This window comes from Gavialis gangeticus, unplaced genomic scaffold, assembly GCF_001723915.1.
Source record: "Gavialis gangeticus isolate Ggan-Ray unplaced genomic scaffold, GavGan_comp1, whole genome shotgun sequence".
NCBI classification, from domain to species: domain Eukaryota; kingdom Metazoa; phylum Chordata; order Crocodylia; family Gavialidae; genus Gavialis; species Gavialis gangeticus.
Genome location: NW_017729024.1, coordinates 93,136,656 through 93,148,463, shown reverse-complemented (window position 1 = coordinate 93,148,463; position 11,808 = coordinate 93,136,656). Strand labels below are relative to the sequence as shown.

Below are 11,808 nucleotides of genomic sequence, written 5' to 3'. Positions count from 1 at the left end.
ACATACATTCTAGGGACATAATCAATTTTTCAAATCAGCCTCCTACTAGACATACACAGTTTTGTATGTAATCTGCTAGTAATGGCATTAGTCTGTCATAAATAGATATTTATTTTTGCTTTATAAAAAAAACACCTATCCCAGACTTGTCTAGGTATAAGTACAACAATATCACTATCACTCCTGTCATTTCTGAGGGGAGGAGATGGGAGATTTAAGCATGTAAAAGGATAGCCACGGCATCTTATTTTGTGAGTGATTCAGTGGAGGGGGTGACTTTTTGAGCATACGTTGAAGTGTGTTACTATAAGGTTTCTTTTATCCATAATATCTATACACTTATTCCTAGACACAAGTACATCAAAATCACTGTGGAGCTTCTCTGTGACTTAAGTAAGAACCCCTACAACCACACAAACTTGAAGTCTGGCAAGAGATCATCACTGGCAGGTGATGAGGGAGTTGTCAAATGTTAATGCAGAAGCAGACAAAAAGACTGCAACTTTACTTAACATGTTATGCTATTTATAAATGAAAACTGATATGTTTAAATTTTAGCCAGGAGAGATTATGACTTGCCCATCCTTGCATTGGATTTACCTACTTTTTGTACCTGTATAGACTCCTAAAAGTATGACTTGCCCAGGAATGGTTTGCTTTCCAGCAACAAGAGGGCAGGCTGCACTCAAAATACAAATATTACCACATGGAAGAAGGTGTCACTATGGCATAAGCTAGCTCCCCATCAGAAACAATAAAATGTACACTGCAATCTTTAAGGTTTATGACTTGGTTCAGTCCCACAAAGTAAATATCTCTGTATGATACGTTTATTCTTGGGGCGTTTTACCTTTTAAAACTATGTGATACTAGGAACTGAAATGAAGGCTCAGGAGTAACAATTTAAAGAATGATATGAGCAATGAGCAATCTGCCCAGACACATGCATCTAGGCATGAATGATAAAATCCTGCTCCCACTGAAGTTAATGTGAATGTTCTTGTTAAATTTGCTAATGCCAGGATTTCACCAGAGGCCTCTCAAAAGATTGTCATTTGTCAGATTCTAGGATGTCCAAGTGCTCATATTTGTTAGGTTAATTTTTGCTACAAAAAAGATCATAACCTACATTCAGAAATAAGAAGTACTTGTTACCCAACCTATGACGGTTTTGCTTAATCATGAAGAACTATTTTTATATAACATAGATCATTGCATTTAAGTAGATATTATGCACCAGACAGGACAAACTGCATAATTGTAATTCTTCTTGTCACTGCTCTTTGATAAAATACATACATATTTTCTGTTCATCTTTTTATAGTATTATAGTTACTGAGATTCTTAATTATTATTATGTCAATTTATTGCTTTTTGTCAAGAGAAAAAAATTCTAAAACTAATATACTTGTTTTCTAGATATAAATGTGTAATATCTTTCCAGCAGGAAATATATTTGTGCCCATTTTGTAATTTGCATTTTCATTAAATATTATAATACACCACTTAGAGGGTTCAGATGTTTGAGACCTTTACATCATTATTTGGTCTCACCTAGCTAGAAAACTGATACTAAAAATCATTGATTTATCATATCTATTAGAAGGATTTGTGTGTACATGCTACAGGACAATGACCTAGGAATGAATATCAGAATCTCATTTACTCTGATATATCAGCTGATCAAATAACCAGTCATGATAAAATTGCTAAGTAGTATTCAGCTGTTTATCATATTATGTGCTATTGGGCAAAAGAGACTGGATTTTCCAGTATGTAAGTAGGTTCTGCTATGCTGTGGGTTCTAACAAATAAAATACTAACAACAACAAAATAATCTGATGCATTTATTAATTATGCAAATTAATTCAAATTTATTTTTTAAGCATGGTATGCAGTTAAATAAATTTGTATTTACAACTATTAGCCGTTTAACATAAAATGACATTATGCAGACAGGATGAGTATATATGGTTTACTGTATTGTTTTATGCCTTTTACTGTGTTACACTGGGCTCCACCATAGCCTCTGGAAGACATTAATTTAATGGTGCAATGAGATCTGATCCTGGATCCAAACAATAGATCCTTCTACCATGCCACATGGCATGACAAAATTTTGGGGATCAGGGTAAGATCCAATTGCATCCTGTCGGTGCAGCCAAAGGCACTCTTCAAATTTGCCAACACGTGGAGTCCAGGATTGAGATCCCAGGCTCTTTGTGCACTGCTAAGTGGAAAGCTACTCACAGTGAAGCCCTGCATGGAGTTGCCAGGAGCACAGGTCTCAAAGTAGTGTCTCAATGCTCAGTACTTGCAAAACCACATGCTAGCAGTCCTACAGCTTTGAGCTTCCCAAGTGGGGGAACCAACTGGCTTCCCCCACCCAGCACGTGCAGACCTCTGAGCAGCCCCAGCCTATTTGGAGGCCCTGGGCTACCTAATCCCTATGTTGGCAATCAACTGATTGTCATCATGGGAACTGCAGCATACCACATATTCAGTTTAAGGCACCATGCAAACCAAGCACACAGATGTATCACAAGCAATTAAACATCAAAAAACAAGTTGAAAAAATTGCACTTGAGATCTACCTCTTGCACCATGATGAAGTCAAGAGTCAATGGTAATCTTGCCACTGACTTACAACAGAGCAAGAGCACCCTAATCATTATGTAATACTCACATCTTTCCTGACTTTGTGTTCTACAGCTTGTATCCGTTGATCCATCTCCTCCTCCAGTTCACTGAGCTGCATTGCTGCTTTATCTTGAGCTCTAAAATTTAAAGGTAAATATACCTTAAAGGAGTTACTCCTTGACATTAAAGGAAATTTGAGAATAAATACATGTCCCTACCAACCCAAACATATAGACAAATGTTTTCACATTTGCAGGTTAGCCAAAAGCTAAAACTGTAGTTATTGAAGTCTGGACTCCATGGGTTTGAAAAGAGCTAAAAACAGTCTGTAGGACTGTGAAACAGAAAAGAGACCACAAGTAGCTAACAGACAGCAAAACTGCAGAAGGGCTAGCTTGATTAGTGGAACATCAAGACCATTAAAAAGGTGACAGGGCTGTTAACACCTATGGAGTGAAGAGCAATTAGCAGGACTGAGGTAGATAATGAGTCATGAAATCAACTGACTCCCTCAGGACTGCTTGAATAGAAATGTAACTACTTCTGGGCAGCTGGTTTTAAATTTTGGGTGGAGCAGAAATCAAAGTGGGGTGCACTCACACCACTGCACCTGCCTTTGATCTGCCACCTAGACTCTGCCCCTCTCCATGTGGCTACTGGAGAGAAGAGAAAGAAACATGGCAACAGTATTACAGCACCTCCATGCTTTTATTCTAGGCAGAAAATTACCTGACCTACTTATGACATGCACCCTGATTTGGAAGGCTAATTTTTGGGGGAGAAGGTATATATAACATGAGTATATGTAATGAGCTGAGGCCCAGCTGAGGTTGAACTGGTCCCAGGCCCCAACTGGAGGTAATCTGACATTCAGGCTGAGTCATCTCTCAGGGAGAAGCCCTGCCTACAATGGCTATATAAGCTTACACCAGACAACAGAAAGCTACCTGGGCAACAGACCACCTTGCTGTATCTCTGGCTTGCTCCGAGTCTCTGGCTTGTGACTTGTGCTCTGAGCCTCTAGGAGGACCCTTCTGCATATTCCTATTTTTTTCTTGGACCTTCCACCCTGGATCAGTTAACCATAACCTTGTCCTGAACTTTGGCTTGATATTCTGTACTCAAACTGGTATCTAGCTTGACCTTGGCTTACACTCTGGTAACCCTCTGCCCTAGCATGCACTCTCCTCAGACTGACTGTCTAGGATCCAGTCGCCCCTTACAGAATAACTACAGTGACTCAATTCTGAATCATTTTCAAGTCACTGTGTGTATATGGACATGCAAGTGTGCATACATCAATTGTGATTCTTTGAACTCATCAGTTGAGGAAATATTTGTTCAACACATTTTCCATTGATACCAAGCAACTTTAACACACCCACTGTCCTACTCACTTTCATACTTCACAATCATTTTTTTGATAATTCCCTGTACCTTTTCACAGCCACAGCTAAGGTTTCCATCTCTGTGCTTTGAAGTTTGATCTCTCGGATGAAGTTCTTAATGACATGTTCATAAGGCTGAATTAATCTTGGTTCTACTATGTTGATGTTCTGATACAGAACACTAGCCTGTTCTTGCCTAGGGGAGGAAAGGAGAGAGAGACAAATGCTCCATTGTACAAACATGCCAAACTAGGTTTGAAAAATACATTCCTAATAAAAACATTCCTCTGCTTCATGTTTACAAAACATTAACAAATAAAATACACATTATAATACAACGATGCTCTTTTCTGAGATACTTTCATCCTTCCTGTTTTTTCACTGCACTGTAATTCTCCAAATAAAAAACTTGGAGAGGTTGCAACATAAATGGAAAAAAGATGATACCTTAAGAATCTAAGTTAGAAGTTTAACACATTTAATATGCCTTCCTTGAGAAACAAAAACTGAGGATATGAACACACTGCAGGCAAAAATATGTCTCTGCAATTTTCGTGGAGTTATCCAACTTACCTTTAAACACACTACCTTGGACATAAATAACAATATTGCTGAGGGAATACAGAGCTAAGTGCCATCTGAAAACAAACCTGAGAATCCGAGGAAAACATGAGGTGACTCCATATTACTGCAACTACACTAGCACTACTCAAGCTGGCTAGTTTAAAGCTAGCTAAGGTACAATCACACTTTTGACTGCAGCATTGACATGCTCTCTGATGGTACGATAAGTAGTGGCTTAGTAAGCCATAACCAGTCATTTAATCTGCCATGGTAAGGCATAAGGTCAGAGGTAAATTTTAAGATACTGGGACCCAGAACTTACATAAATAGTGACCAACATGTTTTATCTCACTAAGAAGTAAATGGTTAGGGAACACTGATAATATTTTATAACTGGGTATTTCTACATATAATGCTCATGTAAAGAAATGGTGGATATCCCAGATAAGGAAAGTGAAAAAAATATATTGTACTTGCATGGTCATTAAAAGCTTTAGAGGAAATAACACTAATAAAAAGCTGCCAAAGCATAGGATAACAAGAGATGCATTCTGATTTACTTTGGATTTTCTTCCCAGATAATGTATAAGCATTTCTGACTGTTCTCATCAAAACTGGTATAATGCAAACACAAAGTATGCAACCCCTCACCGCCCCCCGGCCCCAAAAAACACCCCCCACAAAAGAACAGCTTAAGAATGGAGACCATTACTCAGGATTTACTACATAAAGAACATAGTGCACTCCATGAACTCTCCAACCATAACACCAGGAACAACAGCTGTGCTACATGCTTGCTACTTCTATTATTTGGATCATTATACATTCAAGTATAAGAAACATTATTACAATAGGACCTAGAAATCTCAACTGTTAGTTAGTATAACTTGATTACATTGGCTATTACACATAAAGGCAGAACCCATCCGGAGAATTTGCACTCCAGATACACAGATAAAGAGTGGGAGGCGGACACTGAAGGTGAAGAAGTTGAAGGACTGAACCCCAAATAAAAGCAAGTGTGTGAAAATTTGCTTATCAAGTCCCATGAGGGTCAGAATTCTCTATCCCTATGAGACAAATTCAGCATGACATAAGTGAGGATATGTGGGTCTTTGGGAGGAGAATGCTAGAGTTGAACAAACAGAATGTCATGACTAAATGACTCAGTAAGATAAGGCTCTTTGCCTTATCTCAAATCACATCTCAGCCATACACCCATTATTAATTCTTAAATCAGCAAAATTTTGTAAAATCTTGGTCCATGAGTAATATATGAACAGTATGTTGAGACTATGTGATATTCCAAATTCTAATTGCTATAGTTAGTTTTGACTGGACATACAGGTCTAATGACATATTCCTGCCTCCCCAAAGATGCCAGCATAACCCTTCTGAATCAGCCTGTAGACACACACACACACATTTGAAATTCACATTCTTCAAATATTCTCTACTAGTTTTAGATTTACAATTTCTATGAACATTCCTACTAATAAACCTATTTGCTAGGAAGCAAACACAAACATAGGCAAAAGTAATTCAGTTTGCTCCCTAAGCGTACATTTATGTCATTCTACTACCAGCTGTAGATCTGTCAGCTATATCTAAATATGAGATGTCATATAATATGCTTTAAGTGTAAAGGTATGCTCTGGCATCTTTAGCAAAGAAATACTCAGCTTCCTTCTGTCCCACTATTGTTCAGCCCTAGCTAGCTACTGTCCTCCAGCCTAGTAGTGGCATTTGTGTAAATTTATGGTGTGCTGTGATCCTAAAGATCCTTGAGGATAAAAGGTGCTATATACATGTAAAATATTACTACTACAGTGTCTCTGGTGCATTGTATTGCACTGTATGTGCTTGCTTGCTATTCCATCTCTACTGCTACAATGCATTCTGCTGACAAACTAGGAACCAAAAAAAATGAAAGAAAAAAAAAAATCAGTCAACTAAACTGGCCTTTACCTACAGCAATTTGCACTAATACATTCACGAATTTGGGGTAGAGTTCTATAACTTATTTTTACAGTTTTGCTTTTTGTTCCTTTTCCAGTAACGTCACTGCCACTCCCCTCTCAGCTTTCTGTTTTCTGACTTCAGAAACTGAACAAACAAATCCAAGGAACAACAGCTGAAAGTAATGTTGCTTTACCACTGTGTGTGTCAGTCTGTGAGTGGGTGCGCTCTGTTTTAGAGGCTGTCGTCAGAAATCAGGTAGCTATTACAGGAGTTTATTCCGGCTATGTGATCCAAAAACCTGTTTATGTTCATTGTTCCTCACTGGCCCAATTACAACTGTCAGAGAAGACTTAGAACACCCTAGTGGCCTACTTTTATGCAGCGCCAGTTAGGTTGAAGAGGTAAAACAAAACCCACACAACTACAGCAGTTCAAGACCCTTAGAGGAACAACAATAGCCACCCAGAGGCCTTTTAAATTGAAATCAACAGCTGGGACTTTCAATGACACTTACCTGAACACTCCTATGACAATTCTGCATGAGTTCTTAATTAAAAACATGACTCAACAGCTCAAAGTAGCAAAAGAAAAACAGAGAAGGAATTAAAAACTAGTGTCACATTTTATATGATTCCATGTCACAGCTTATGCCACAAACAAGCTGTAATATATATTTAGAAATTAGAACCATTAGGAATAATGCTTTAATCACCCCAAATATCTAAAAATGACACTTTTGAGATTATTAACAGCAAACTCATTATAATAACATTTAAAAATTCCTCAGAAGGACAAAGTCTCACATAGCACAGATTATTATGCAATGAGTTTGACTGTTATGAAAGGGATTTCTGAATTTGTTAAACGCTGATCTTTTGCCAACATAATTAAAATAGGGCAGATAAGCTTTAAGGAAAAAATAATTGATTCATTATGCCTATTTTAGCCCCAATTCTCTACAACTAGATCACAGTTTTCTGTAATTTGTTAATGATCCAAAATTAGTTTCTGAAACAAGCTTTAGAGGTAATTTTGGGTCTCTGCTTATGCCTGAGCAGTGCATTGTGCATACCCAAATTTTGCTGTTCAAGTTGCTACAACAGAACCTAAGGGGTGAGCAGGATGCTTTGTTTCAATTTTGATTAAATTCATAAAAATATAGCTATATGATTAGCCCTTTTTAAAATCTGTTAAAATGTTAAGGGGTTTGGGCCCCTTCCTCTTCAAAACAGCAAGTTTAACTCTCAAAAAGATGTACACCAATAGATGCCCATAAACATTAAGGCATAGAACAGCTATTTTAAAAATAACATGAAATATATTATTGTTATTCATTACCACTACAAACTGGATCTCTGTGATGCCTTCAAGGCCTATCAGCTGTTTTTTTCCAAAAATTATAGTCCTAAAGTCCTGAACCAAAATACTTGCAATGAAATGAAAATCCACTTCTGGGCACAGATATCTACCTGCCCTACAATACCTTGCTTCAGGCATCAGGCTTCAGGCCTGAACAAAATTCACAAATGTTTGAGAGGAATGAAAACATCAGATCCATACCAATACTCACCCATCTCTATCAGCACGCTAACATCCAGTTGTGGCTAAAGCAGTTTCTCCAGCCAGTGCTGATGGAGCCTTAGAGCTAAACCAGACAGAAGCCTAAGACTGAACACTGTTTTTGACATGATTTTAAGGGATGGTCACCTAACCCACAGTGACACATCAAAGCATCCTGGAATTCAATTTAGCCACAAACCAATTTAAACTGTGCTTGAAGTTATTAATTTTATTGGTAAATCTGTATAAATAGGTCCTAGGAATGTAAAGTCACAACGTACAGGGGAATTCTCATGCTAATCATAATGGTTGAAGGACTTAATAAACTACAGGTATTACTCATATCCTACACTTCTCTGATTTTATCCTGCAGTTTTATACCCAAGTAAATCTATGTACTTCAGTAGAGTTACTCCTGATTTATACTAACATAAGTATAACCGGAATCAGAGGCAGACTATTTTTCAGGTTCACAGTCATTTCATAATAACGCTAATGACTAAATACTGGGAGCAAATTGAAAAATTTATTCTGTGTTTTTGTCTCTCTCACATGCTTTAAAGGCTGAATTGTGAAATATTTTGTGTTTTTCTTGTACTTGCTCCCTATTAGCACTGCCTACATGAAACAGAGCTTTTTAAATCACTAGATATTGCTATTATTTTTCCCTGTAATTATTTCCACATAGATTTTTTCACTCTAATATTATGCCAAGTTCATTAAGATTTTAAATCTACTGGTAACTGATAGGAAACTATAATGCATTAAACTTTGTATAATTCTACGTATGGGCTAGTCTGAGCAAAGTTGCCCAGAGATTTACAAAAATGAAATGAAATTAAATCCAAGACCCCCGAGACTTTACAGTTAATAGTCTCACACAGAAAAAGGAGGAACGAGAAGAAAGAAGGCTTAAAGGTATCTTTAGATGGTATAAATCATTATAACTTCGTTGGAGCCAGTGGAACTATGCTAGTTTACACTGGTCTGGAATCTGGCCTGTAGTATTAGGCTATGAATGAAATGGCGTCTTTTTGTGTGGGGAAATGAGAAAAAAATTGTGCCCGTGTCCTTGCATAACATGGTTTTGTACTTCTATTAATTTTACTTGATACTCAAGTACAAACACCAATACAGGCATGCACTAGTGCTTTATCCCACTGTTGGGCTCCAGGGGTCCTGAGGTGTTACTTGCAGCACGCTGTGGGATACCTACCTGATATCTTGTTCTTGAAATCTTCCACAGTTTCAATGCAGTTTAAACCAAAAGCATTCAGATGTACATGCCATTTTAGAATGGTTTAAATCTCCTGAACTATTTAAAAATGTACCCAGATGAATATTATTTTGAACCAGTTCTCCACAAACCAGGTCAGTGTTATGTACAGGCACCAAGTTTTCCATGACTACTGTCTGATTGGTCCTCTAGGCATCCCACACTGCACAGTTCCTCCTCTTTCCCTATATCAATCCCTCCCCTCCGCTGCATAGCAACTGGCTGCTCTGGTACAGTCATAATTCTACTGCCCCAGCCCTGTACTTGGCCACAGCATCTCTGGCTGGGGGCCCCAGGAGCAGCCCTCCCCCACTTCTAATGAGCTTCTCCATTTCATTGGGTTGGTGGCACCTGACCAGGGCTCCACACATCACAGGCTTATTTGACGTGAGTAGGTGTGGGGAGGCTGCCTGGACTCCTGCTTCTGTGTACCTGGGGATTAGTGGTCTAGGGGACTGCCTAATTACTCCACTGCCATAGATGGAAGGCAACCAATCAGCTCTTTAAAAGCAGAAGCTGCACCCTGAGACCCCAAGAATACAGAAGCAGGGGTGCATACAGAAGCAGCCCTCCCCAACCCAAACAAAGCCAGGGTGTGCAGAAGCCTGGTCAAGTACAATCAGTAGAAATAAATTAACCAGCTTTCTAAATACAGCATGGAACAGTTCCCAACCACATAGCAGCAGTGGTCCAGAGAGTACCCTCCCACCCTACACATACACCTAGGCATTCCCAGTCAGAGCCCCACCACACAGATTTCAATAAAGTATAGGAATGGATCTTTATTGAACTCAAAGTTATATGAGGAAGAAGGAAATTGCAATTGGGCTAGTAGTCACAGCAACACACTGCCTAAAAGGTGGCTATTCTACTTAGAACCCTTAGCAGTGTGTATGTGGACAATGCAACCCAAGACAATTGAGAACCAGTTTCCAAATCAAGGACGTTCTTGGAATAATTCAAGTGTTATGTCTGTCCACACCCTGAGAATCCATTCATAGCATCTTAAGAAGAAAAGCAAAGAAGACCCCCTCACTCAAAGATGGGAGGCAGAGGTGCACAGATTTTCAGAATATTATGAAGAACTCATGCAAACTACAACGGACATGTTACTGTCTACTTTAAGGCTAGGAGCTAAATGCTGAAATCAAAGTTTATTATGTGTTTTATGAGGATTCCACTGATCTGTGCATAGATTTTGTTAAATAAAAGTTTGTTGTTTTTATATGTTAATGAAAGGGCATTCTATTATTTGTGTGTGTCACGGAGTGGGGCCTACAAGCGGCCGTGATCCTGCTAGCGCCCCCTTGCCGTGGCAATTAGGAGATCAGCACCCTCTTAGTCTCGCCCGCCACGTCTTTGATCTTATATAATGTAATATGGGAGGCTGCCTATGATCTCCTGAGATTTAAGTGTGACTTGGTGCACCCCCAGCCTTATGGGCTATGCGTGCCTCCTACCTCCCCTTTAGCACGCCCCAAGCCTCGCAGCTGTTCCTGACGTTCTTGTGCCTCCAATCTTCCACTAGCCCTCCTGGGCTTCACTCTTACCGGCTGGCCCCCCCCCAGGGGCCTAGGCCACGCACTTCCCACGCTTCTGCCCCTCTTGCCCACTGGGGCCTTTGTCTGAGCTCCTCGCGCCTGTGGCTTTCTCTTAGCCGGCCCCGCACTCTCGTGCCCGTGGCTCTCCCGGAGCCTGCTTCCGTCCACTTGCGCCCTTGGCTCCCGCCGAGCCTGCCTCCGTGCCGCTCGCGCCCTTGGCTCCCGCCACCTACGTGCCAGCCCTGTCTCGGGCTTCCTGGCGCTGGGGCTCAGGTGGCATGCAGCCGTGCCTGGCCCCTGACCCTTCTCAGGGTCCCTATGCCACTCCTCTTGGGTGCTTGCCCTCGCTGGGGCCTGCTCCACGCTGCGCGCGCCCTTGGCTCCCTCCGAGCCTGCTCCATGCTGCGCGCGCCCTTGGCTCCCTCCGAGCCTCTTGGCTCACTCCAAGCCTACATGCCCTTGGCTCCTGCCGAGCCTACATGCCAGCCCTGTCTCGGGCTTCCCGGTGCTGGGGCTCAGGTGGCATGCAGCCGTGCCTGGCCCCTGACCCTTCTCAGGGTCCCTATGCCACGCGTCTCTTGGGCGCTTGCCCTCGCTGGGGCCTGCTCCACGCTGCGCGTGCCCTTGGCTCCCTCTGAGCCTGCTCTGTGCTGCGCGCCCTTGGCTCCCTCCGAGCCTACGCGCCAGTCCTGTCTCGGGCTTCCTGGCGCTGGGGCTCAGGTGGAATGCAGCCGTGCCTGGCCCCCTGACCCTTCTCAGGGTCCTAGGCCCTCACTGGGCCAAATACTGCCCTCTCGGGCTGGGGTCTCAACCCCACACACCGCACCACTCTGGTGCCAAGCTGCTGCGCCTTCCCGGCGCTGCTCGGTGCCCAAAC

General features: G+C 41.1%; 1 protein-coding gene across 1 annotated transcript in view; it reads right to left on the bottom strand.

Moving 5' to 3' along the window:
- Window positions 1-11,808, bottom strand: part of RASEF (RAS and EF-hand domain containing) — a 75,989-nt gene that overhangs the window by 54,315 nt on the left and 9,866 nt on the right. Inside the window, exons 2-3 of the mRNA XM_019517410.1 lie at window positions 4,078-4,224; window positions 2,687-2,777 (exon numbers count right to left, since the gene is read on the bottom strand). Of these exons, the coding sequence (XP_019372955.1) occupies window positions 2,687-2,777; window positions 4,078-4,106 (120 nt within the window). The 5' untranslated portion in view covers window positions 4,107-4,224. The remainder of the gene's footprint in view (window positions 1-2,686; window positions 2,778-4,077; window positions 4,225-11,808) is intronic.